The 25,483-nt window shown below is 41.1% G+C and overlaps 1 protein-coding gene across 35 annotated transcripts in view; it reads right to left on the bottom strand.

Annotated features, from left to right (window-relative positions):
- LOC128690307 (osteoclast-stimulating factor 1) overlaps positions 1 to 24,266 on the bottom strand; it is an 81,806-nt gene extending 57,540 nt beyond the window's left edge. For 2 of the 35 annotated variants that reach the window (XM_070090486.1, XM_053778952.2), the window contains exons 1-3: positions 20,524 to 20,641; positions 18,991 to 19,048; positions 12,198 to 12,287 (exon numbers count right to left, since the gene is read on the bottom strand). In XM_070090486.1, the coding sequence (XP_069946587.1) occupies positions 12,198 to 12,209 (12 nt within the window). In that variant the 5' untranslated portion in view covers positions 12,210 to 12,287; positions 18,991 to 19,048; positions 20,524 to 20,641. Of the gene's footprint in view, positions 1 to 9,238; positions 9,358 to 12,187; positions 12,288 to 18,975; positions 19,049 to 19,078; positions 19,294 to 20,523; positions 20,642 to 23,294; positions 23,319 to 23,509; positions 23,540 to 23,593; positions 23,897 to 23,982 lie in introns of those variants that run through there. The other 33 variants (XM_053778938.2, XM_053778930.2, XM_053778932.2 and 30 more) reach the window with 33 other exon arrangements.
- Positions 24,267 to 25,483: the final 1,217 nt, after the last annotated feature.

Raw genomic sequence — 25,483 nt, 5'->3', positions numbered from 1 at the left:
CAGTCTCGCTCAATAAACACGCACAAAAAACAATGGATTATTGCAAAATGTTTAGGATGCATGCGCAGTGTAATGTTCACTCGACGAGAAACAAAGCCAGACTGACTTAGAAAGCATGGGATGCTTTGTGTGGGCGCAGGCAGGTGAACACGCTCAGTACGGCAGACCGACGAAAACCAAGGTGATGAACAAAATCGGACAAAATTTTGACAAAAACAGTCACTGAAAACCGAATTCGACAAAAGCAGGGCAAACAAAAAGCGAGGTTCACTGTATTTATGACAAAGAACAAAGCATATCAGACTTCCCAAATACAGTGGACCCTCGGTTATCGTAATTAATTCGTTCCAGAGTACGAGACTAAAGCTGAATTTGACGATTTCCAAATTTACTTTCCTCATAAGAAATAATGTAAATCCAATTAATCTGTTCCAGACACCCAAAAGCATTAAAAATTTTTTTTTTTTTTTTTTGCATGAAATTTACCTACACAGAAAACAATGAGACATGAAGAATGAAACAATAATAACATGACGCTTACCTTTATTGAAGACAGGAGGAGGGGAGAGGATGGAGAAATTACTGTTTGGAAAGGGAATCCCCTTCTATAAAGACTTCAGGTACCAAGTCCTTTTCCAGGGTTACTTCCCTTCTTTGTTTTTTAATGCCACTAGGACCAGCTTGAGAGTCACTGGACACCTGTTACTCAAAAAAGTGTTCCAGAGAGGTCTGTTTCTGGCATATGTTAGGAATTGTGACTGAGGCAGGGGAGTGTTTGAAGTAGGGACAAGATAGTCCTTCAATATGACACTAATATCAACTCTACAGCTTATTTATCTAGCACAATTCATCTAATATGACATAATAAACAATATTAATCCTGGGTAGTAGGTTGGTAGACAGCAACCGCCCAGGGAGGTACTACCGTCCTGCCAAGTGAGTATAAAACGAAAGCCTGTAATTGTTTTACATGATGGTAGCATTGCTGGTGTCTTTAGTCTGTCTCATAAATACGCAAGATTACAGGTACGTCTTGCTACTTCTACTTACACTTGGGTCACACTGCACATGCGTGTACAAGCATATATATACACACTCCTTTGGGTTTTCTGCTATTTTCTTTCTAGTTCTTGTTCTTGTTTATTTCCTTTTATCTCCATGAGGAAGTGGAGCAGAATTCTTCCTCTGTAAGCCATGCGTGTTGTGAGAGGCAACTAAAATGCTGGGAGCAAGGGGCTAGTAATCCCTTCTCCTGTATATATTACTAAATGTAAAAGGAGAACTTTCGTTTTTCCTTTTGGGCCACCCCGCTTCGGTGGGATACAGCCAGTGTGTTGAAAGAAGAAAGAAACAATATTAATAACATAGGAACATGATATATACTCTAGAATGAATAAAATATAGCATTACATATGTGAAGAGTGTTGCTGTGTTTGTTGTTGGGTGTATAAGGGCCACTGAAAAATAAGCCTTACATAGCGGTGGTGATGGCGGCAGCAGAGGTGGTGGTGTTAGGCAGTAGCCCTATATACCTCCAACAACACTGGAGGCGTCAGTTTCATGCTGTCCTTTTTCTATCGATTAATCACTTAACTTACTTGCTACACTGTTAATGCTACACTTTATCATTGGCTGGCGTTATAGCCTGTCAAAGATACGGTGCTATGTTCCACAATCTGCCCTCCTTGCACTGTATCATTCACTCATCTACCCTTATCTTGCATATGGAATCTGTGCATGGGCATCAACAATATCAATTCACCTAAGACCACTAATAACACAGCAAAAGGCTGCAGTCAGAATGCTAACAAATTCCCACTCCCGAGAGCATACTCCACCAATATTCAAAAGTCTAAATCTGCTCACCATGAAGAACATCCATACTTATTCATGTGCCTACTACATACATATAACAATGCACACAAACAAACCCCCCACTCAAACTTCTCCTCACCAACCTTAACAGGACACACGACCATAACACAATACAAGATCTCTTTTTGGTGTACCCTGTGTCCATATCACACTGTAAAATCTATGCACATAAAGGGCCCCAAAATTTGGAATTCATTACCAGAAAATACTAAAGAAACCCGGTCTGAAAATCAATTTAAGACTCTTCTCAAAAGCCACTTACTCACCCTAGACTAAATACTCAATACGTACTCAGTATTTAACTTTACCAATAAATCACCTAAATCTTAACCCTTTGACTGTTTCAGGCCCCTCTCTGAAACTGTCATTCTATGTCGCCAAATATTCAAAAAAAAACAAAAATTATTTTTTCTTATGAAAATGTTAAGATTATTTTTCTGAGTGTTTTAGTCCAAAAAAAAAATTTTTGCCATCGGTACTTACCGAGATATAGAGCCGTGAAGTTTGCAGAAAATGAGCCGCGTATGGCAACAGCGGCGACTGCCGCTCACCCGGTAAACTTTAGTTTACTTGTAATTGAAGGTTTTTTGTTTTTTTCACTATTTTATTTTTTCACATAACTTAAGTGGCCTATGAGACCAAAGTAAGGTGCAATGTACATATATACACTCATTGTATACAACACAATAAGCACACAAACATAATTATCAATATATTGTTTACAAAACTTGTTTACAAAAACAAACAAACAATCATCCTCCTCCTCCTCCTCCTCCTCCTTCTCATCCTCCTTCTCCTCCTTCTCCTTCTCCTTCTCCTCCTCCTCCTCCTCCTCCTCCTTCTCCTCCTTCTCCTCCTTCTCCTTCTCCTCCTCCTTCTCCTCCTCCTCCTTCTCCTCCTCCTTCTTCTCCTCCTCCTTCTCCTTCTCCTTCTCCTTCTCCTTCTCCTTCTCCTCCTCTTCCTTCTCCTTCTCCTTCTTCTCCTTCTCCTCCTTCTCCTCCTTCTCCTCCTCCTCCTTCTCCTCCTCCTTCTCCTCCTTCTCCTCCTCCTTGTCTTGTGTGCGAGTGTGTGGCTTATAATTGTTTTGAGTCAGAAGTCGGCAGCTGTCAAAGTGACATATTGTCTCATTAGTCACTACCCCTACTGCCTGTCAAAACAATGGGGTCGGATGCTGCTTCCCCTCCTCCATTCTATCTAATTATCTTTCTCCCTCATTCTATATCTTTCAATCTGTCTCTCTTTCTATCTGTCTGCCTATCTCTGTCTCACAGGTACACATAAATACAAGTATACATAGTGTAAATTACCTAGGATAACCCAAGAAATCCAGACAAAGTGCTATACTCTGCTTGAAGATGTGAGTAAACGTGATGACACAGTCTTGTGGCTCTCTCTGAGACAGAGCTAGATGGACAGACAGGGAGCTTGACAGACAGACAAATAGACAGACAGAAATGTTTGTGTACCAGCAAAAACAAAGGGAGGGCGATGGTCATGTAATATTACCCTCCTTTACGCTCATCAAAGTCAGCTCTTATCAGATGTTATCTCCCCTTATCTTGTCACTGTCATGGGGTGGACTTTTTTTTTTCTTGCTTCAAGGGAACAATATTATTACATCTTCTTCTTCCTCCTCCTCCTCCTCCTCCTCCTCTTCTCCTCCTCCTCCTCCTCCTCCTCTTCTCCTCCTCCTCCTCCTCCTCCTCCTCCTCCTCCTCCTCTTCCTCTTCCTTCCCTCCTCATCCTCCTCCTCCTCCTCCTCCTCCTCTTCCTCCCCTCCTCCCCCTCCTCCTCCTCCATTGCTTTTGGTCTCAAACTCCTCCAAATCATGAAATTGATCTTCACTGACACTTCCATCTGTGTTAGAGCATCACTTGGGAAGAGAAGAGTCCCAGATTTGCTGGGGAATCACATATTTCTTACCGCTAGACATGCTGAAAAATGACAACTGAAATGGCATTCCCACAATGCACCACTGGCTCCCCGATTTTTTTTATATGGTGCACACTGACCATGGAGACCCATTCTCTCACATGTGGGCCTACCAGCTTTCTCCTGCTTGATTTGAAGCTGCTAGAATTTATGCGTATAAATACGTCAGAAACATTGGCTCGTAAGACGTATTTATACGTCGGAAACAGTCAAAGGGTTAAAACTTCAAGACTAGACGACCAAGTTCATACACTGACTAATACTGTACTACATAGTGGTATAAATACCTACCCAAAAACAGTATTGCCCTACACCAAATAGTAGCGTTCTCACACTGTAAACTACTTTTAGCAAATCACAATGTTACATTCCCATAACATAATTACAATAATTACTTTTGAATCTATTATCCACTGTCGACACGAATATAATTGAATCATGTTTCAAAAAATGTATTTTTGAAAATATGAATACGTATATTCTTTGGTTTATATAAGTTAGATTCATTTATAAATAACAGAACTATTGTACAACTATGATAAATTTCTTTAATGTTAAGTTGGCCCATAATGCGCAAGCATAACAGAGGCTCTCTTTGCACTGCAACCCATTATTGTAAATACATAAATACAATGTATTACTTGCAAAGAAATAAATAAATTTGAATTTGAATACATCACCATGTCTTCTATAAAGCTAAGTGTGATGTTATTGTTTTATTCCTCATGTATCACTGTTTTCTGTGTAGGTAAATATATATTTCATGTAGAAAACATTTTTTTTATTACTTTTGGGTGTCTGAAAGGGATTAGTTGGATTTCCATTATTTCTTATGGGGAAAATTAATTCGGAATAAGTCAGATTTGGGATAAGTCACTCTCTGGAACAGATTAATTACGTAATCCAGGGGTCCACTGTATCAAAGAAAAATATATACAGTAATTTACTCTGATAAGGAGTAAAAATCATTATGGAAAGCAGAATAAATACAGAAATTACATTCAGAATACATCATGATGGTAAATTGTTAATGAAACAATTTTATTGACCTAGGGAAGGATGAAGGGAGGGGGTAAAGCAGGTTTTGTGTGTAATGGGTTGGGACATACAGCAGGCACATGTAAGTCTGTTAGACAGGAGTGGAGACAAATGGTTTATGGGACTTGACGAGCTGTTGGAGTGTGAGCAAAGTAATATTTTGTGAAGGGATTCAGGGAAACCTGTTAGCCAGACAGAGTCCTGGAGGTGGGAAGTACAGTGTTTGCATTTTAAAGGAGGGGTTTAGGATATTTGCTATTTCAAGGGACATCTAAATTCTTGTATCTGCATGTCTGTAGCAAGACAGTGATAATGTGAATGGTGGTGAAAGTTTTTTATTTTCAAGTCACCCTGCCTAGGTAGGAGACGACCAGCATGTTAATATATACGTATATGAATGTGCATGTAATCACCTGTGGTTGCAGGGGTCAAGTCACAGCTCCTGGCCCTGCCTCTTCACTAGTTGCCACTAAGTCCACTCTCCCCCCACTCCATGAGCATTATCATACCTCGTAACACTATGCATGGTATCTGCCTCCACTACCTCACTTTCCAGACTATTCCACTTCCTGACAACTCTATGGCTGAAGAAATACTTCCTAACACACCTGTGACTCATTTGAGTCTTCTACTTCCAATTGTGACCCCTTGTTGCTGTGTCCCATCTCTGGAACACCCTGTCTCTGTCCACCTTGTCGATTCCTCTCAGTATTTTATGTCATTATCATGTCCTTCTTGACCTGATGACACTGGAGGACAGGAGGGACATCTCCTTGTAGGGCATGCCCCTTAGCTCCAGGACTAGTCTCATTGCACTTTCTCTAGTTTCCTGGCATGCTTGGCCAGGTAAGGGTTCCAAACTGGAGCTGCATACTCCAATATGGGCCTGACATACATGGTGTACAGGATCTGGAACGACTCCTTACTGAGATGTCGGAATGCTATTCTTAGGTTCGTTAGTTCCTCATACGCTGCAGCAGTTATTTGTTTGATGCGCACCTCAGGAAATGTGTTCGATATTATACACAATCCAAGATCCTTTTTCTTCGAGTGTGGTTTGTAGTCTTTGGCCCCCTAGACTGTACTCTGTCTGCGGTCTTCTTTGCCCTTTCCCGATCTTCATGCCTACACACTTGGTGTGACTGAACTCTAGAAGCCAGTTGTTGGACCAGGAGTGCAGCCTGTCCAGATCCCTCTGTAGTCCAGCCTTATCCTCCTCATTAACTTCACATCATCTGCAAACAGGGACACTTCTATTCTTTCCATCATGTTATTCATATACAGTGGACCCCCGGTTAACGATATTTTTTCACTCCAGAAGTATGTTCAGGTGCCAGTACTGACCGAATTTGTTCCCATAAGGAATATTGTGAAGTAGATTAGTCCATTTCAGACCCCCAAACATACACGTACAAACGCACTTACATAAATACACTTACATAAATGGTCGCATTCGGAGGTGATCGTTATGCGGGGGTCCACTGTATACCAGGAACAGCACTGGCCGCCTTAGGACTAACCTCTGTGGAACCCAGCTCATCACAGGTGCCCACTCTGACACCTCATCACGTACCATGACTCACTGCTGCCTTCCCGTCATGTAATCTCTGATTCACTGCAGTGCCTTCCCTGTTTTACGTGCTTCGTTCTCCAGCTTTTGCACTAGTCTCTTGTGTGTGACTGTGTCAAAAGCCTTCTTACAGTCCAAGAAAATGCAATCTACCCACCCCTCTCTCTCTCTCTCTCTCTCTTGTCTTACTGCTGTCACCTTGTCATAAAACTCCAGGTTTGTGACACAGGATTTCCCATCTCTGAATCTGTGCTGGCTTGTCATTTATAAGCTCAATCCTTTCTAGGTGGTCCACCACTCTTTTGATAATCTTCTTCATGACTTTGCATACAAGTTGATGATACTGGTCTCTAGTTTAATGTTGTGTGTCTGTCCCCTTTTTTAAAAATTGGGACTACATTTGCTGTCTTCCATACCTCAGGTAGTTGCCCTGTTTTGACAGATGTGTTGAAGATTGTTGTTACTGGTACACAGAGCACCTCTGCTACCTCTCTCAGGACCCAAGATCTTTCACACATTCCCATGCATCATCAGGAGTTATGCAATGTTTCAAGAGCAATAACAGGTAGACTGAGGGGAAGTTTTCTCAGAGGAAAGGTAGGGTGCTGATACTGGCCTATTCCACCTCAGAGGCTGAATAGACCTTGAATGCTGATCTGACCCAAACATCACAGTATAGTAACAATAATACAAGAGCATTAAATAGCAAAATTAAATTAATAACATTCTCTTGTACTTAGGAAGAGTATGTATATCCAGTATGTTCAGTGGTCCCTTGCTTTTCGTAGTTCTCGGCAATCATAGATTTCAGAAATCATAGGGTATTTTCGTATAAACATGGGCTCGCTTTTCAAAAGGTTGACTCGCGAGTAGTAGTTCATCCAGGACGCGTACCCACGGCGTGAGCCGGGGCGGCAGCCAGTCTGGCATTGTTTACCAGTGAGCAAAGGTCCCCTCATGTGCTCCAGCGAAATATTTCATAATATTCCATTTATTTTAGTGCTTGCAAGTACTAAATAAGCTACCATGGCTCCAAAGAAAGCTCCTAGTGCCAAGCCTGTGGTAAAGAAGGTGAGAAATACGATTGAATTTACGAAAAACATCATTGAACAATATGGAGAAACATCACCCTGACAAGGTTGTTGCAAGCTATGTTGGCAACATGTACAGTGACAAAGTCTTCGGCCATTTTAGGGAAGTGTTAAAGAGACGCCAGAAACAGAGCTCTCTCTCCACAGTTATTTTGCGAGACAGGACTCCAGTGACTCTCAAGGTGGTCCTAGTGGCATTAAGAAACAGAGAAGAGAAGCAACCCCAGAAAAGCAATTGGTACCTGAGGTGTTGATGGAAGGGGATTCCCCTTCCAAACTATAAACAATCCAATCTCTCTCCTCCTCCAGTCTCCCATACACTAAGAAGAATCTCCAATAAAGGTTAGTGTTATGCTGTTAATGTATCATTCATCATTTCCCATTGTATTGTTTATGTACTACATGTATATTTCATGTAAAAAATTTTTTTGTTTTAATACTTCTGGGTGTCAAGAATGGATTAATTGTATTTACATTATTTCTTATGGGGAAAATTTATTCGCAAATCGTAGATTTCGTTAATAGTAGCAACTCCAGGAACGGATTAACTACGAAAAACGAGGGACCACTGTATATGCAAGATTTCACGTACATCTTGCTACTTCTACTTACACTTAGGTCACACTACACATGCATGTACATGTTTATGTATACACACTCGCTTGAGCTTTCTTTGATTTTATCTTAATAGTTCTTGTTCTTATTGCTTTTCCTTTTATATCCATGGGGAAATGGAATAAGAATCTTTCCTCCGTAAGCCATGCGTGTTGTAAAAGTCAACTAAAATGACAGGAACAATGGGCTAGTAACCCTTCTTCCTGTATAGCCTACTAAAAAGAAAAAAGAAAACCGTCTAAGCAGGATGATGGAATGTGCATGGATGTCGTGCAAATGAGAAGAAGCTGGATGTCCTGGCTTTAAGTGAAACAAAGCTGAAGGTGGTGGAAAAGTTTCAGTGGGGAGAAATAAATGGGATTAGGTCAGGGGTTTCAGATAGAGTTAGAGCTAAAGAAGGAGTAGCAATAATGTTGAAGGATAAGCTATGGCAGGAAAAGAGGGAATATAAATGTATGAATTCAAGGATTATGTGGAGTAAAATAAGGGTTGGATGTGAAAAGTGGGTTATAATAAGCATTTATGCACCTGGAGAAGAGAGAACTGTAAAGGAGAGAGATTTTTGGGAAATGTTGAGTGAGTGCATGGGGAGTTTTGAACCAAGTGTGAGAGTACTTGTGGTTGGGGATTTCAATGCTAAAGTGGGTAAAAACATTGTGGAGGGAGTAGTAGGTAAATTTGGGGTGCCAGGGGTAAATGAAAATGGGGAGCCTTTAATCGAGTTATGTCTAGAAAGGGGTTTGGTAATAAGTAATTATTACCAAACCTCTTTCTACACATAGAGCATAAATAAGTATACAAGGTATGATATATATTATGTATTGGTGGATACAAGATTGATGGGTAGACTTCAGGATGTACATGTTTATAGAGGGGCAACTGATACATCAGATCATTATTTAGTTGTAGCTACAGTTAGAGTAAGAGGTAGATGGGACAAGAGGAAAATGGCAACAACAAGTAAGAGAGAGGTGAAAGTGTATAAACTAAGGGAGGATTAAGTTAGGGTGAGATATAAGCAACTATTGGCAGAAAGGTGGACTAGTGCAAGTGTTGGGAGGGTTTGTGGAGATGTGATGGTTGGAGTTAAACACACTTGTTGGATGGTAACACTTACATTGGCAGAGTGTGAAATGGGGGAGCCCAACCTGCCTGCCCTGCTGCTTGGTAGGTCTACCGGGAACTGAGGACGAGGGCCGGGAGCGCAGCGCTCACATCGGCATCACGTGACATCACACAAGCTAGTCACTTAGCCTAGCAAGGGGTCATGTATATAAAACATATGGATGGTACTATGACACTCAGATAACATATACATATACAGGGAATCAGCAACTATGCTGACAGCTCGGTCATGTTATGTATGTCATCTCAACATACAGTGGACCCCCGCATAGCGATCACCTCCGAATGCGACCAATTATGTAAGTGTATTTATGTAAGTGCGTTTGTACGTGTATGTTTGGGGGTCTGAAATGGACTAATCTACTTCACAATATTCCTTATGGGAACAAATTCGGTCAGTACTGGCACCTGAACATACTTCTGGAGTGAAAAAATATCGTTAACCGGGGGTCCACTGTACAATACTATGCTATAGGCTGAACAGGCAGGCGGGTCTGGGCTGATTCTATACAAAGGCAAAGACATATGTAACTTAGAACTAACGGATGGTATCGTAATGGATGTTAACGTAATTGCATTACGAATTATAAGAACAAATCATGGTATAATAAAGGATGGAATTGATCGATCGATCTGTATTCATGCACTCTACGGATTCTGAGGAAGAATAAATATATATTTACAAAGGTGAAAGTAAATTAACAGCAAAGGCAGATCTGGCACACACAGATCATTACTGCTAATCTCAGAATTCAGAGGGAACGTGAACACAAAAAAAAAACAAATATTCTGAAAAAAACTGATCAGCTAATAACAAACACACAGTGGACAACTTCATTCATCTTGAACATCTAATTATACAGACTATGTACATTTAAACCCAACTCTGCGAGGGTAAGATTTACATATGCAGAATGGCTATCATCTTTGGGTGGATCGAATTCTTCTGCAATGGCGTGTTCGATAGGAGTGAATGGAGACGAATGGTATTTGGGACCTGACGATCTGTTGGAGTGTGAGCAGGGTAATATTTAGTGAAGGGATTCAGGGAAACCGGTTATTTTTTATTAGCCGAACTTGAATCCTGGAAATGGGAAGTACAATGCCTGCACTCTAAAGGAGAGGTTCGGGATATTAGCAGTTTGGAGGGATATGTTGTGTATCTTTTTACGTATACGCTTCTAAACTGTTGTGTTCTGAGCACCTCTGCAAAAACAGTGATTATGTGTGAGTGAGGTGAAAGTGTTGAGTTGGGGATTTTCTTTCTTTTTGGGTCACCCTGCCTCGGTGGGAGACGGTTGACTTATTAAAAAACAGTAGGATTGCAGATGAGCAAGGAAGCTTTAGAGTGGGTAGGGGATGTGTAGATCAAGTGTTTACATTAAGGTAGGGAAGTTTTCACTGCATTTATGGATTTAGAAAAGGCATATGATAGAGTGGATAGGGGAGCAATGTGGCAGATGTTGCAAGTACGTATATGGAATAGGTAATAAGTTACTAAATACTGTAGAGTTTTTATGAGGATAGTGAGGCTCAGGTTACGGTGTGTAGAAGAGAGGGAGATTACTTCCCAGTAAAAGTAGATCTTAGACATTGATATGTAATGTCACCATGGTTGTTTAATATACATATTTAGAGATGGGGTTGTAAAAGTAGTAAATGTCAGGATGTTGGGGAGTGGGGTGGGATTAAATTATGGGGAATCAAATACAAAATGGGAGCTGACACAGTTACTTTTTGCTGATGATACTGTGCTTACTGGAGATTCTAAAGAAATGTTGCAAAGGTTAGTGGGCGAATTTGGGAGGGTATGTAAAGGCAGAAAGTTAAAAGTGAACATAGATAAGAGTAAGGTGATGAGGGTATCAAATGATTTAGATAAAGAAAAATTGGATATCACATTGGAGAGAGGGAGTATGGAAGAAGTGAATGTTTTTACATATCTGGGAGTTGACGTGTCTGCGGATGGGTTTAAGAAGGATGAGGTTAACCATAGAATTGATGAAGTTTTTTGAAAAAAGGTGAGTGGTGCATCGAGGTATATGTGGAGACTAAAAATGTTATCTATGGAGGCAAAGAAGAGATTGTATGAAAGAACAGTGGTACCAACACTCTTACATGGATGTGAAGCTTGCGTTGTAAATGCTGCAGCGAGGAGACAGTTGGAGGCAGTGGAGATGCCCTGTCTAAGGGCAATGTGTGGTGTAAATATTATGCAGAAGATTCAGTGTGTGGAAATTAGGAGAAAGTGTGCAGTTAATAAAAGTATTTGTCAGAGAGCTGAAGAGGGGTTGTTGAGGTGGTTTGGTCATTTAGAGAGAATGGATCAAAGTAGAATGACATGGACAACGTATGAATCTGAAGGGAGAGGAAGGCGGGGTAGGGGTCATCCTCGAAAAGGTTGGAGGGAAGGGGTAAAGGAGGTTGTGTGGGCAAGGGGCTTGGACTTCCAGCCAGCAGGTGTGAGCATGTTAGATAGGACTGAATGGAGATGAATAGTTTTTGGGACCTGATGAGCTGTTGAGTGTGAGAAGGGTAATATTTAGTGAAGGGATTCAGGGAAACTGGTTATTTTTATATAGTCAGACTTGAGTACTGGAAATGGGAAGTACAATGCCTGCACTTTAAAGGAGGGGTTTGGGATATTGGCAGTTTGGAGGGATATATTATATATTTTTATATATGCTTCTAAACTGTTGTATCTGGGTGCCTCTGCTAAAACAGTGATTATGTATGAGTGAGGTGAAAGTGTTGAATGATGATGAGAGTATTTTCTTTTTGGGGATTTTCTTTTTTGGGTCACCCTCCCTTGGTGGGAGACGGCCAACTTGTTGAAAAAAAAAATGTATATCTATATCGTATGACTATGTTTTAAAAACAAAAGAAATACAATGTATATTTAAAAAATTACATTGTCAATAATGAAACAAAGAACACATACCAAAACTTACACTAGTTGCCATTATGACTGTGATACATGTGTACTCTTTATATCACTCATCGAAGTTAAGAGATGACAAGAATACACTGCAGTTTTAAGCCTGAAAAATGAAAACTCGTGAGATTTTCTAGGCTCACATTATTATAGTTCTTTTTTACTGAGCCCAGAGGGAAAAAGGGGGGAATGGGAGGCAATCCAAGAAATGGTAGGGGTTAGCTCCAATTCACTGCATGAAGTGCCTTCACCAGCATCAAGGCACCTCCCTTAAAGAGCCCTAGTCTCATAACAAATACATAAAAATTTATACAGAAAACATTTCTTGTGAAATCTCCACGTATATCATTGCCTACTGGGATATGTCCCACAAAGTCTCATCTCAAAATACCATACATACTTTATCTCATCCTTATAAATACTACACATCTGTGAGCCATACATATTTATTAGTACATGTATTAGGAGAGAGTAATTGTGGTAGGGGACCTGAATGCTAAAGTAGGAGAAACTTTTAGAGAGGGTGTGGTAGGTAAGTTTGGGGTGCCAAGTGTAAATGATAATGGGAGCCCTTTGACTGAACGTTGTATAGAAAGGGGTTTAGTTATAGGTAATACATATTTTAAGAAAAAGAGGATAAATAAGTATACAAGATATGATGTAGGGCAAAATGACAGTAGTTTGTTGGATTATGTATTGGTAGATAAGACTGTTGAGTAGACTTCAAGATGTATATGTTTATAGAGGGGCCACAGATATATCAGATCACTTTTTAAGTTGTAGCTACACTGAGAGTGAAAGGTAGATGGGATACAAGGAGAACAGAAGCATCAGGGAAGAGAGAGGTGAAGGTTTATAAACTAAAAGAGGAGGCAGTTAGAGTAAGATATAAACAGCTATTGGAGGATAGATGGGCTAATGAGAGCTTAGGCAATGGGGTCGAAGAGGTATGGGGTAGGTTTAAAAATGTAGTGTTAGAGTGTTCAGCAGAAGTTTGTGGTTACAGGAAAGTGGGTGCAGGAGGGAAGAGGAGCGATTGTTGGAATGATGATGTAAAGAGAGCAGTAAGGGAGAAAAAGTTAGCATATGAAAAGTTTTTACAAAGTAGAAGTGATGCAAGGAGGGAAGAGTATATGGAGAAAAAGAGAGAGGTTAACCCTTTCAGGGTCCAAGGCCCAAATCTGGAGTCACGCACCAGTGTCCAAGATATTTCAAAAAAAAAATTTGTTATTTTTTCTTATGAAATCGTAGAGAATCTTTTTGTGAAGGTAATAAAACAAAAAGTACGAAAATTGGTGGAAAATTGACGAAATTATGCTCTCGCAAATTTTGATGTGTCAGCGATATTTACGAATCGGCGATTTTGCCGACTTTGACTCCCATTTTAGGCCAATTACATTATTCCAATCAACCAAATTCTTAGCTATTTCACTAGTATTACTTCTATTCTATCGATTGAGCACAATAAATCGCCAAGTCAACTGTTTCAACTACAAAATAAAGTGATCGGAAATTGTTAATTTGGCCAATTTAACACAAAGTTCAAAATATTCCAATTTCAAAATAGGGTCCAGAATGAACAATGTAGGCATTCCTGGCACTAAACTAACATTTCCTCTGTTCATTAGTTATGTTTTGAGGCTTTACAAATAAATTGCATTTTGATTTTTTATTCACATAATGAATTTTTATTCACACCAAAAAATAGAAGATTTACTGTTATGCAATACTGTAATAATTGTATAAATATCATCACCATATTTGTGAATGTATATTAGACCCACCAGCTGATGTGTATTAGACGTGTGAGGTCGTTTCTTTACTCTTGAATATCGGCAAAAATTTAACATTTCCGCTACTTTGAGCTCAGTTTCAAGCCATTTCCAATGCTAAAACCAATCAAAATCATCTCTATTTCTGTAATATGTCTTCCATTCTATCAAATGAGACCAAGAAATCGCAAATACAACTATAAAAAACATACGAAAAAACACTGCAAAGTTGCTGTTTTAATCGAAAAATCATGATTTCATTTTTTTTCTCTCATTATGCACAGTGTGCTGCAGGATCTGTTTTATGTGGTGCACACATACCACATAGATGTATTCTCTCATATCTAGGCCCAAATGTACCACTCACAGTTTATCAGAGTGAGCTGAGCTCATGGCGTAGATCTACGGTTTGGACCCTGAACATAAAGCCGTAGATCTACGGGACGGACCCTGAAAGGGTTAAGAGAGTGGTGAAGCAATGTAAAAAGAGAGCAAATGAGAGAGTGGGTGAGATGTTATCAACAAATTTTGTTGAAAATAAGAAAAAGTTTTGGAGTGAGATTAACAAGTTAAGGAAGCCTAGAGAACAAATGGATTTGTCAGTTAAAATAGGAGAGGAGAGTTATTAAATGGAGAGTTAGAGGTACTGGAAAGATGGAAGGAATATTTTGAGGAATTGTTAAATGTTGATGAAGATAGGGAAGCTGTGATTTCATGTATAGGGCAAGGAGGAATAACATCTTGTAGGAGTGAGGAAGAGCCAGTTGTGAGTGTGGGGGAAGTTCGAGAAGCAGTAGGTAAAATGAAAGGGGGTAAGGCAGCTGGGATTGATGGGATAAAGATAGAAATGTTAAAAGCAGGTGGGGATATAGTTTTGGAGTGGTTGGTGCTATTATTTAATAAAAATGTATGGAAGAGGGTAAGGTACCTAGGGATTGGCAGAGAGCATGCATAGTTCCTTTGTATAAAGGCAAAGGGGATAAAAGAGAGTGCAAAAATTATAGGGGGATAAGTCTGTTGAGTATACCTGGTAAAGTGTATAGTAAGGGGGATAAGTCTGTTGAGTATACCTGGTAAAGTGTATGGTAGAGTTATTATTGAAAGAATTAAGAGTAAGACGGAGAATAGGATAGCAGATGAACAAGGAGGCTTTAGGAAAAGTAGGGGGTGTGTGGACCAGGTGTTTACAGTGAAACATGTAAGTGAACAGTATTTAGATAAGGCTAAAGAGGTTTTTGTGGCATTTATGGATTTGGAAAAGGCGTCTGACAGGGTGGATAGGGGGGGGGAATGTGGTAGATGTTGCAGGTGTATGGTGTAGGAGGTAGGTTACTGAAAGCAGTGAAGAGTTTTTACGAGGATAGTGAGGCTCAAGTTAGAGTATGTAGGAAAGAGGGAGATTATTTCCCAGTAAAAGTAGGCCTTAGACAAGGATGTGTGATGTCACCGTGGTTGTTTAATATACAGTGGACCCCCGGTATTCGATATTAATCCGTTCCTGAGAGCTCATCGAATACCGATAATATCGAAAACCGAATCAATTTTCCTCATAAGAAATAATGGAAATCAAATTAATCCGTGCAAGACACCCAAAAGTATGAAAAAAAAATTTACTACATGAAATATTAAGTTTAATGCAATAGAATAATTACAATAACAATAAAATAATTGACACTTACCTTTAATGAAGATCTGGTGATGATTGATGGGATGGGAGGAGGGGAGAGGTGTATTAGTGTTTAGAAGGGGAATCCCCTTCCTTTAGGATTTGAGGTAGCAAGTCCTTTTCCGGGGTTACTTCCCTTCTTCTTTTAATGCCACTAGGACCAGCTTGAGAGTCACTGGACCTCTGTCGCACAACAAATCTGTCCATAGAGCTCTGTACCTCCCATTTCTTTACGATTTGTCTAAAATGGGCCACAACATTTTCATTGTAATAGTCACCAGCACGGCTTGCAATAGCTGTGTTAGGGTGATTTTCATCCCTAAAAGTTTGCACTACAACCCACTGTGCACACATTTCCTTAATTTTTGAAGTAGGCACAATGGATTCCACAACTGGCATAGGCTTCTCAGGGTTAGCCCCAAACCCTTCAAAATCTTTCTTAATTTCCATACTAATTCTCACCCTTTTTACCACAGGGTTGGCACTAGAAGCTTTCTTGGGGCCCATGGTAACTTATTTTGCAGAAACAAGCACCAAACACAGTGATAATATTGATAATATGGAATGTACCGAATGTATCCTTAGATGCGCGCACACTGGCTGGCTTGTAAACACTGGCACACACGGTGCAGTTCAGGCCACACGTGGACAGGTCTCGTACAAATCGTATCGAATACTGGGTTTTCAATCGAATACCGAGGAAAATTTTTTGCGATATAATGCATCAATACCGGACTTATCAAATACCGATGCCATCGAATACCGGGGGTCCACTGTATTTATAGATGGGGTTGTAAGAGAAGCAAATGCGAGGGTCTTGGCAAGTGGCGTGGAGTTAAAAGATAAAGAATCACACAAAGTGGGAGTTGTCACAGTTGCTCTTTGCTGATGACACTGTGCTCTTGGGAGATTCTGAAGAGAAGTTGCAGAGGTTGGTGGATGAATTTGGTAGGGTATGCAAAAGAAGAAAATTAAAAGTGAATACAGGAAAGAGTAAGGTTATGAGGATAACAAAAAGATTAGGGTGATGAAAGATTAGATATCAGATTGGAGGGAGAGAGTATGGAGGAGGTGAATGTATTCAGATATTTGGGAGTGGACGTGTCAGCGGATGGGTCTATGAAAGATGAGGTGAATCATAGAATTGATGAGGGGAAAAGGGTGAGCGGTGCACTTAGGAGTCTGTGGAGACAAAGAACTTTGTCCTTGGAGGCAAAGAGGGGAATGTATGAGAGTATAGTTTTACCAACGCTCTTATATGGGTGTGAAGCATGGGTGATGAATGTTGCAGCGAGGAGAAGGCTGGAGGCAGTGGAGATGTAATGTCTGAGGGCAATGTGTGGTGTGAATATAATGCAGAGAATTCGTAGTTTGGAAGTTAGGAGGAGGTGTGGGATTACCAAAACTGTTGTCCAGAAGGCTGAGGAAGGGTTGTTGAGGTGGTTCGGACATGTAGAGAGAATGGAGCGAAACAGAATGACTACAAGAGTGTATTAGTCTGTAGTGGAAGGCAGGGTAGGGGTCGGCCTAGGAAAGGCTGGAGGGAGGGGGTAAAGGAGGTTTTGTGTGCGAGGGGTTTGGACTTCCAGCGGGCATGCATGAGAGTGTTTGATAGGAGTGAATGGAGACAAATGGTTTTTAATACTTGACGTGCTGTTGGAGTGTGAGCAAAGTAACATTTATGAAGGGATTCAGGGAAACCGGCAGGCCGGACTTGAGTCCTGGAGATGGGAAGTACAGTGCCTGCACTCTGAAGGAGGGGTGTTAATGTTGCATTTTAAAAACTGTAGTGTAAAGCACCCTTCTGGCAAGACAGTGATGGAGTGAATGATGGTGAAAGTTTTTCTTTTTTTCGGCCACCCTGCCTTGGTGGGAATCGGCCAGTGTGTTAATAATAATAAAAAAAAATCAAAGTTGTTCTATCTAGGCTGGAATATTGCTGCACACTAACAGCACCTTTCAAGGCAGGTGAAATTGCCGACCTAGAAAATGTACAGAGAACTTTCACGGCGCGCATAACGGAGATAAAACACCTCAATTATTGGGAGCGCTTGAGGTTCCTAAACCTGTATTCCCTGGAACGCAGGAGGGAGAGATACATGATTATATACACCTGGAAAATCCTAGAGGGACTAGTACCGAACTTGCACACGAAAATCACCCACTACGAAAGCAAAAGACTTGGCAGACGATGCACCATCCCCCCAATGAAAAGCAGGGGTGTCACTAGCACGTTAAGAGACCATACAATAAGTGTCAGGGGCCCGAGACTGTTCAACTGCCTCCCAGCACACATAAGGGGGATTACCAACAGACCCCTGGCAGTCTTCAAGCTGGCACTGGACAAGCACCTAAAGTCAGTTCCGGATCAGCCGGGCTGTGGCTCGTATGTTGGTTTGCGTGCAGCCAGCAGCAACAGCCTGGTTGATCAGGCTCTGATCCACCAGGAGGCCTGGTCTCAGACCGGGCCGCGGGGGCGTTGACCCCCGGAATTCTCTCCAGGTAAACTCCAGGTAAACTCCAGGTATATATAAAACAACTTCTGATGCAATGCTCAGTATTAAATAAATTTCCAAGACAAATAATTAAAATAAAAATAGAATGATAAAAGTTCAAAGAAACGAAAAAAGGCATGAATTGAGAAAAAAATACATTACTGAAGAAAGACAGCTTAATTTAGATTAATGGTGAGGTAATTTAAGATAGCATCATGTAAAAATTGGGATACAGCATAAACTATTCATTTTGGTCTTGAAATACAGTACAGGTAGTCCCCACTTATACAGCAGGTTAGGTTCTAGGCTACTGCTGCATAGCGAAAATTGCCACAGAGTGAATCATAGTCTTTTTGTCACTCTGAAATGCATTTAAAAGCCAGATAACATGTTTACACTATCATGTATTAAGTAAGCAATAGAGCTACGTCTAAAAAAAAAAAAAGCATATAGTATACACATTACTTACCTCAAAAATTTTCATCCTTAGCTCATAATGAGTGGTGAATACATTTATCACAGGCAGTCTGAACAAATTAAGAATGGGTATAATTAAAAACTGCTGTATTGGTGAAATGCTGTAAAGTGGAGCCTGCCTGTATATGTATACACAACCATTGGTCCTCATCACTATGGGTTAGGCTATGTGATCATTCATTTACTGTCTACTATTTGCACATCACTGAAAATACTATTTCACGGCCAAAATTATACACAGAAACCACACAAAACAAAACAGAACTGTCTGCTTAAGTGGTAAAAATGAAAGAGTATGGAAACAACACTACCAATAATACAAGCACAGAATGACAATACAAATAACTATGAAATAAAGACAAAAGCAACAGTAAGAACATATACATTATGAATATTTACTGCAGAGTTCCCTTCACTTCTTTTGATATCTTAGGACTTCCACAACTGCTCTTCTTTCCTGAAAGACAGAATAGGGATATATTCATACCTTACTTCAGTTCTTCAACATTTCTCCGCTTCCACCTTGTCTCCATTTGCTGCTACTCGCTAGAATAGCACACACACTGAGGACCAGGTTCCCAGTGTTGACCAGAACACTTCTGAAACAATCCTCAGCAAAATTTTGACTGCCCAGTCACAGAACAGGTGAAGCTTGAACCCATGGCAGGCAAGTCCTAAAACTCATAGACCAGTGTGATCCATCTGCAATCATGTTACAGCTATTATATTTCATGAATTATGATTGCCAGCTTACAATGGAAGGTTTGACTTAATGGCAAACTCTAGCACTTTTGTTCTAACAATAAGTGAAGGTAGATGGGCAGACACCATGAACAATTTATCCATCTACACACTCACACACTATGGGCCTGGGCTTAAATTCTCTACTGGAGTATACAAACTCAACTTACAAGAGTTAGACACCATCATCTAAAACCATTGGTTTGGTGACACAAGGTTTACAAAGGGTATTATCAAGGCAGCTGTCACAAATTTTACTAACTCTATCATTCCACTGTGCTACCTCAACATACTCACATACTTGACCTGAGGATGACAGTATACCCATCACTACCACTGATAAAGGAGGCAGTGTAGTCATTGTGAGCATTACAGACTTCCTTGATGCTGGTAAGGGGTTCCTAATACAATGAACTGGACTTACCCTCCCTCTCCTTGGCTTGAACATGAGTGGCTCCTGTTCCCCTAGGTGCTGTATGACCCCTATGGGTTTAGTGCTACCTCCATGAATGTAATACTGTACTAATAATGACCATGAGAGACTACAATTTCAAGATCCACAGCCTTCTAGAAGACTGCAACACCTGAACTATGTCAGACCAGCAGTGGCAAGTAGACACCAAGAACTTCCTCAGTTAAACCCACAGTGCACTCTGGAAGACTTACGAAGGAAAGAAATTAATGTACATTCTCTCCAGCAACCTCATAATTATTACATTCAATGGGGAAATGCTAAACTCACAAGAGTTGTACAGTGCCTGGGAGAATGAAAGGCACTGTAAACGATTCAAGAAACTGGAGCATAAGTTCAATTCCCTGGATCAAGAACCCATCACCAGCATCAGGGAACCTCCCCTAAGAGGTCCTGCAACCTCAGACTTGCCAGACTTATTGGTTACCGAAAACCCTTAAAACTAACACTCTGCTTTCCTATAAGTGATCACTTCAGGTATGCTGTAGGTAACACTCCACACAGACTTGCAGATTTACTAGTGCTGGGGAATATTTGCTGACTCAAGATGCCAACACCTGAAACTACTGTAATGTTGACCTTGCCTCCCTATTTACTACTTCGTATGAACCATATAACCAAGTAAAAAAAATCAAGGATAAATTAGACTACAACAGTTGACTACTGCCTAGGTATCTATTTACTGCTAAGTAAAAGGGACAACAGGTATTAATACTTACCGTTCAGTCTTGTTTCATCCAGGATTTGACCTCACCTGGAGTCCTCTGGGATGAGAGCCAAGCACTACCAATGTGAGTAGTTTAACACCAACTTAACTGAGTTATCCTAGATTGAATTCTACATAATTTATAAAACTATTGTAAAATTATGCATGAGGCTTCAATATAATAATAATAATAATAATAATATCTTTATTTACTACCAGTACATGTACAAGGTATACAGGCCTAGCTGACATCAATGACATACTACTATATAGTAAGCCCCTTGTTATGCAGTGCATTTCAGGCAAATTAGGTCAGTTTTGTCCCAGGATGCGACCCACACAGTCGACTAACACCCAAGTACCTTAGTAACAGAAGCCAATATGTGTACACAAATAGAGCAAATTCTTCCACGCAACCAATCACAGTCAGTGTTCCACAAGGAAGTGTCCTTGGCCCACTCCTCTTTCTCATTTACATCAATGACCTACCAAATGCATCATGGCTACTCAAACCCATATTATTTGCAGATGACACAACATCATCTTCTCTCACCCAAACCCAGTCATACTGGCTAACACTGTTAATGCCGAATTGCAGAAAATAACTAGTACCTGGATGATGACAAATAAGCTTACCCTTAATACTGACAAAACTTATTTTATTCAGTTTGGAAACAGAGCTGCAAATGTTCCACTAAACATAACGCCAAATGGATCACCCATCACAAGACTCGCAGAGGGAAAATTCCTAGGAAGCCACCTAGACAGTAGCCTCAAATTCCAGACACACATACAACAAATTTCTAAGAAAATCTCTACGACAGTAGGCATACTATCAAAGATAAGGTACTATGTTCCACAATCAGCTCTCTTTGCACTGTATCATTCACTCATCTACCCTTATTTCACATATGGAATTTGTGCATGGGGATCAACAACATTAAATCACCTAAGACTACTAATAACCCAGCAAAAGGCTGCAGTCAGAATGATAACAAATTCCCACTCCTAACAGCATACTCCACCAATATTCAAAGGTCTAAAACTGCTCACCATTAAGAACATTTATACTTATTCATGTGCCTACTACATACATAGAACACTTCACTCAAACTTCTCACCAACCCTAACAGGACACACGACCACAACACAAGACACAGATCTCTTTTTGATGTACCCTGTGTCCATATCTCACTGTAAAAACTCTATACACATAAAAGGCCTCAAAATTTGGAATTCATTACCAGTAAATACTAAAGTAACCAGGTCTGAACACCAATTTAAGGCTCTTCTCAAGAGCCACCTACTCACCCTAAACTAAATACTCAATACTCAGTATTTAACTTTATTAAAAATCTCCCAATTACCTAAAGCTTAAAACTTCAAATCTAGATGCCCATGTTCATACATTATTAATACTACACTGTAGTATAAACACCTACCCAAAACAATACTGCCTTACACCCAATTGTAGCATTCTCAGACTGTAAACTACTTTCAACAACTCACAATGTTATATTCCCATAATATAATTTCAATATTTATTTTTGAAACTATTGTAATTAGAGTAAAATTACTGTCAACTATAAATAAAAAAAAAGTGTACAACTTAAACTATGATCAATTTCTTTAGTATTAAGTAGTCTGTAAGCCATTAAATTAAATCTGCCCATAATTCCTAGGCATTATAGTGACTCTCTTTCCACTGCAACTCATTATTGTAATTTCATAATTTCAATGTAATCTTGCAAAGAAATAAATTTTGTTTTGTTTGTTATGGGTAAGGAAACACATCTCATGTTTCCAGCCCTTCGCCAGGAATCAACCCTGGATCCTCACCGTGTGATGCGAGAGCTTCTGCCACCAGGCCACTGGAAGCACAGAGTTGAGTTACTCAGCTGTTTTAACTTTTAAATCTTAAATAATATTACAAGGCCAAAGCTCTCGCTTCACACGGCGAAGTCTGGGTTCGATTCCCAGCGAGGGTAGAAACACTGGGCATGCTTCTTTACACTGATTGTCTATGTTCACCTGGAGTTTACCTGGAGAGAGTTCCGGGGGTCAACGCCCCCGCGGCCCGGTCTGTGACCAGGCCTCCTGGTGGATCAGAGCCTGATCAACCAGGCTGTTGCTGCTGGCTGCACGCAAACCAACGTACGAGCCACAGCCCGGCTGATCCGGAACTGACTTTAGGTGCTTGTCCAGTGCCAGCTTGAAGACTGCCAGGGGTCTGTTGGTAATCCCCCTTATGTGTGCTGGGAGGCAGTTGAACAGTCTCGGGCCCCTGACACTTATTGTATGGTCTCTTAACGTGCTAGTGACACCCCTGCTTTTCATTGGGGGGATGGTGCATCGTCTGCCAAGTCTTTTGCTTTCGTAGTGAGTGATTTTCGTGTGCAAGTTCGGTACTAGTCCCTCTAGGATTTTCCAGGTGTATATAATCATGTATCTCTCCCTCCTGCGTTCCAGGGAATACAGGTTTAGGAACCTCAAGCGCTCCCAATAATTGAGGTGTTTTATCTCCGTTATGCGCGCCGTGAAAGTTCTCTGTACATTTTCTAGGTCGGCAATTTCACCTGCCTTGAAAGGTGCTGTTAGTGTGCAGCAATATTCCAGCCTAGATAGAACAAGTGACCTGAAGTGTGTCATCATGGGCTTGGCCTCCCTAGTTTTGAAGGTTCTCATTATCCATCCTGTCATTTTTCTAGCAGATGCGATTGATACAATGTTATGGTCCTTGAAGGTGAGATCCTCCGACATGATCACTCCCAGTAAAATGGGTACCTGGATGGTAGCTGACTGGTGTGGGTCGCATCCTGGGACAACTGATCTAATCTGCATAACAAGCGGCTTTCTATATAGTAGTTCTGCCTGAAATACTCAGCATAACAAGCGGCTTTCTATATAGTAGTATGTAATTGATGTCAGTTAGGCCTGTATACCTTGTACATGTACTTGTAGAAAATAAAGAAATTATTATTAATAATAAACTTACTAACCCGTAGGGAACATACAACACCTGGAAGATGGGAAGCAATTCAGGTTCAATTCAAAGGGGAAGATTAAATAAAAAAAACACTAACTGTACTGATATTTGATTTTGACAACAGCCTCATTCACCACTTATTGCGTTTACCCCATGAATCATTAACTTCCTTTTCTTTCATTGGTTAGGGCGTCGTCGTTGGGGTTATTTAGGGCCACCAGAGCTGACGCTTTATAAAGAGTAAAGTCAGCAAGGCAGATTTATTTATTTATTTAATTAACAATTTGAGCATACATACAGAGGTACAAAAAAAATACAGATAAGAGCAGCATGCCAAAGCCACTTATACTATGCATAGCATTACGGGCTGGCTTAAAATTAACTAAGCAATGATGAAATCAGTGATAATACATTATTGTAAACAGATAACTATAACTATGACTGCAACATTCCTTTCACTAATTATGAACTTGATGCAGCACCAACTAAGGGCAACTCCACGTCGCCTGGTGAGGATGTTATTACCTACAGCATACTTCTTCTTCTGTTGGGGTTTCAGGGCCACTGACAGCATACGCCGTATTGAGCCAGGCCGTCCAGTGCTAGGAGGGAATATCGACCAAAGTGGAAGAATGTCTTGACTAATATCATATGTCTCTGATACGTCCTGAAGCCAGCAGGTACAAGCCAATATCTCCTGACGGTCCAGAGGGCGAAACCCCTCCCCGTTGAGGAGGACAGATAGAGTGAAAGTATGCACCCCAAGTGTGAGCAAGGCCGCACAGAGAGTAGTCCGTGCAGAGTGATAACGTGGGCACCACAGCAGGAAGTGTTCCGCCGTCTCAGGCTGTGAGGGACACCACTGGCAGTACGGAGAGTCCGTCATCCGAAGGCGATATAGATGAGCCACCAGTCGCGAGTGCCCGAATCGAAGGCGAGTCAGTACAACGTCCACCGAGCGGTTGGGATGGCGAGCCCAAGGGCAGGGGCCATTAAAAGTTCGGACAGAGCCCAACGCCGAAGAAGAGAGGGAGTGTGCAAGGCCCTCTTGTCACTGATGACGGATTCCCTTCCAGACAGCCCTTGTGAAATCACTGTGGCCCAGGGAAAGAGGGGTAACAGTAGGAAGTGTGTGCGCGAGGGAGGCCGCCCGATCTGCCACTTCATTGCCCCAGATTCCAACTTGGGCGGGAACCCACTGAAGGGAGATGCTCCAACCTGGGCTCCGCAAGATGCGCATGAGGAGAGATTGTGTCTGACGAACGAGGACGCACAGTGATCGTGGACGGGCAGAGCACAAAAGTGCCAGGGAAGATTGGGAATCAGAGAAGAGGACCAGTGGTTGTGGGGGAATGTGATCTATGACAAAAGCCAGAGCCTGGTGAATGGCGAAGAGCTCCCCTGCCAGAACAAAATGAGCAGGGTCCAACCGCCACGTTTGACACAGGGAGAGGTTAGCGAAGAAGGCCGCAGATGATGTAGAAGGGGGGAGGACCGTGCCGAGCCATCCGTGTAGACGGAGAATGAAGAGCCATATGTAACAGAGCGAAACTCTTCAGACAGAAATGCAACTAACTGAGGGGGTTCCCTGTTCCTGTAGTGCCAATCCAGGTGGATGTATCGTGTCAGGTCCAGCCAGGGGAGTGCCGGAGAGTGGAGAGGGGAGGGAGTCACCACAAGTGCAGGAAGAGTAAGGCAGGTCAGGGAACGCTGGGCCCTGGCTACAAAGGAAGGCTGAACCAAACGTGGGGGGACAGAGGCTGTCTCCCACATCTGTGAAGAGAGGCGACAGAGGTGAGTACAAGGCAGAGAGGCCTTGTACTCACATTCAGTTTAGTAACAGAGCTACAGATGTCCCTCTTAACATAATGATAAACGGATCACCTATCACAAAGCTAACAGAGGGAAAATTCTTAGGAATCCACCTTGATAATAGACTCAAATTTCATACACATATACAACAAATTTCTAAGAAAATTTCCAAGAC

The sequence above is a fragment of the Cherax quadricarinatus genome, chromosome 32 (assembly GCF_038502225.1).
Source record: "Cherax quadricarinatus isolate ZL_2023a chromosome 32, ASM3850222v1, whole genome shotgun sequence".
In the NCBI taxonomy this organism is placed as follows: domain Eukaryota; kingdom Metazoa; phylum Arthropoda; class Malacostraca; order Decapoda; family Parastacidae; genus Cherax; species Cherax quadricarinatus.
This window is presented reverse-complemented; position numbering and strand designations above follow the sequence as displayed.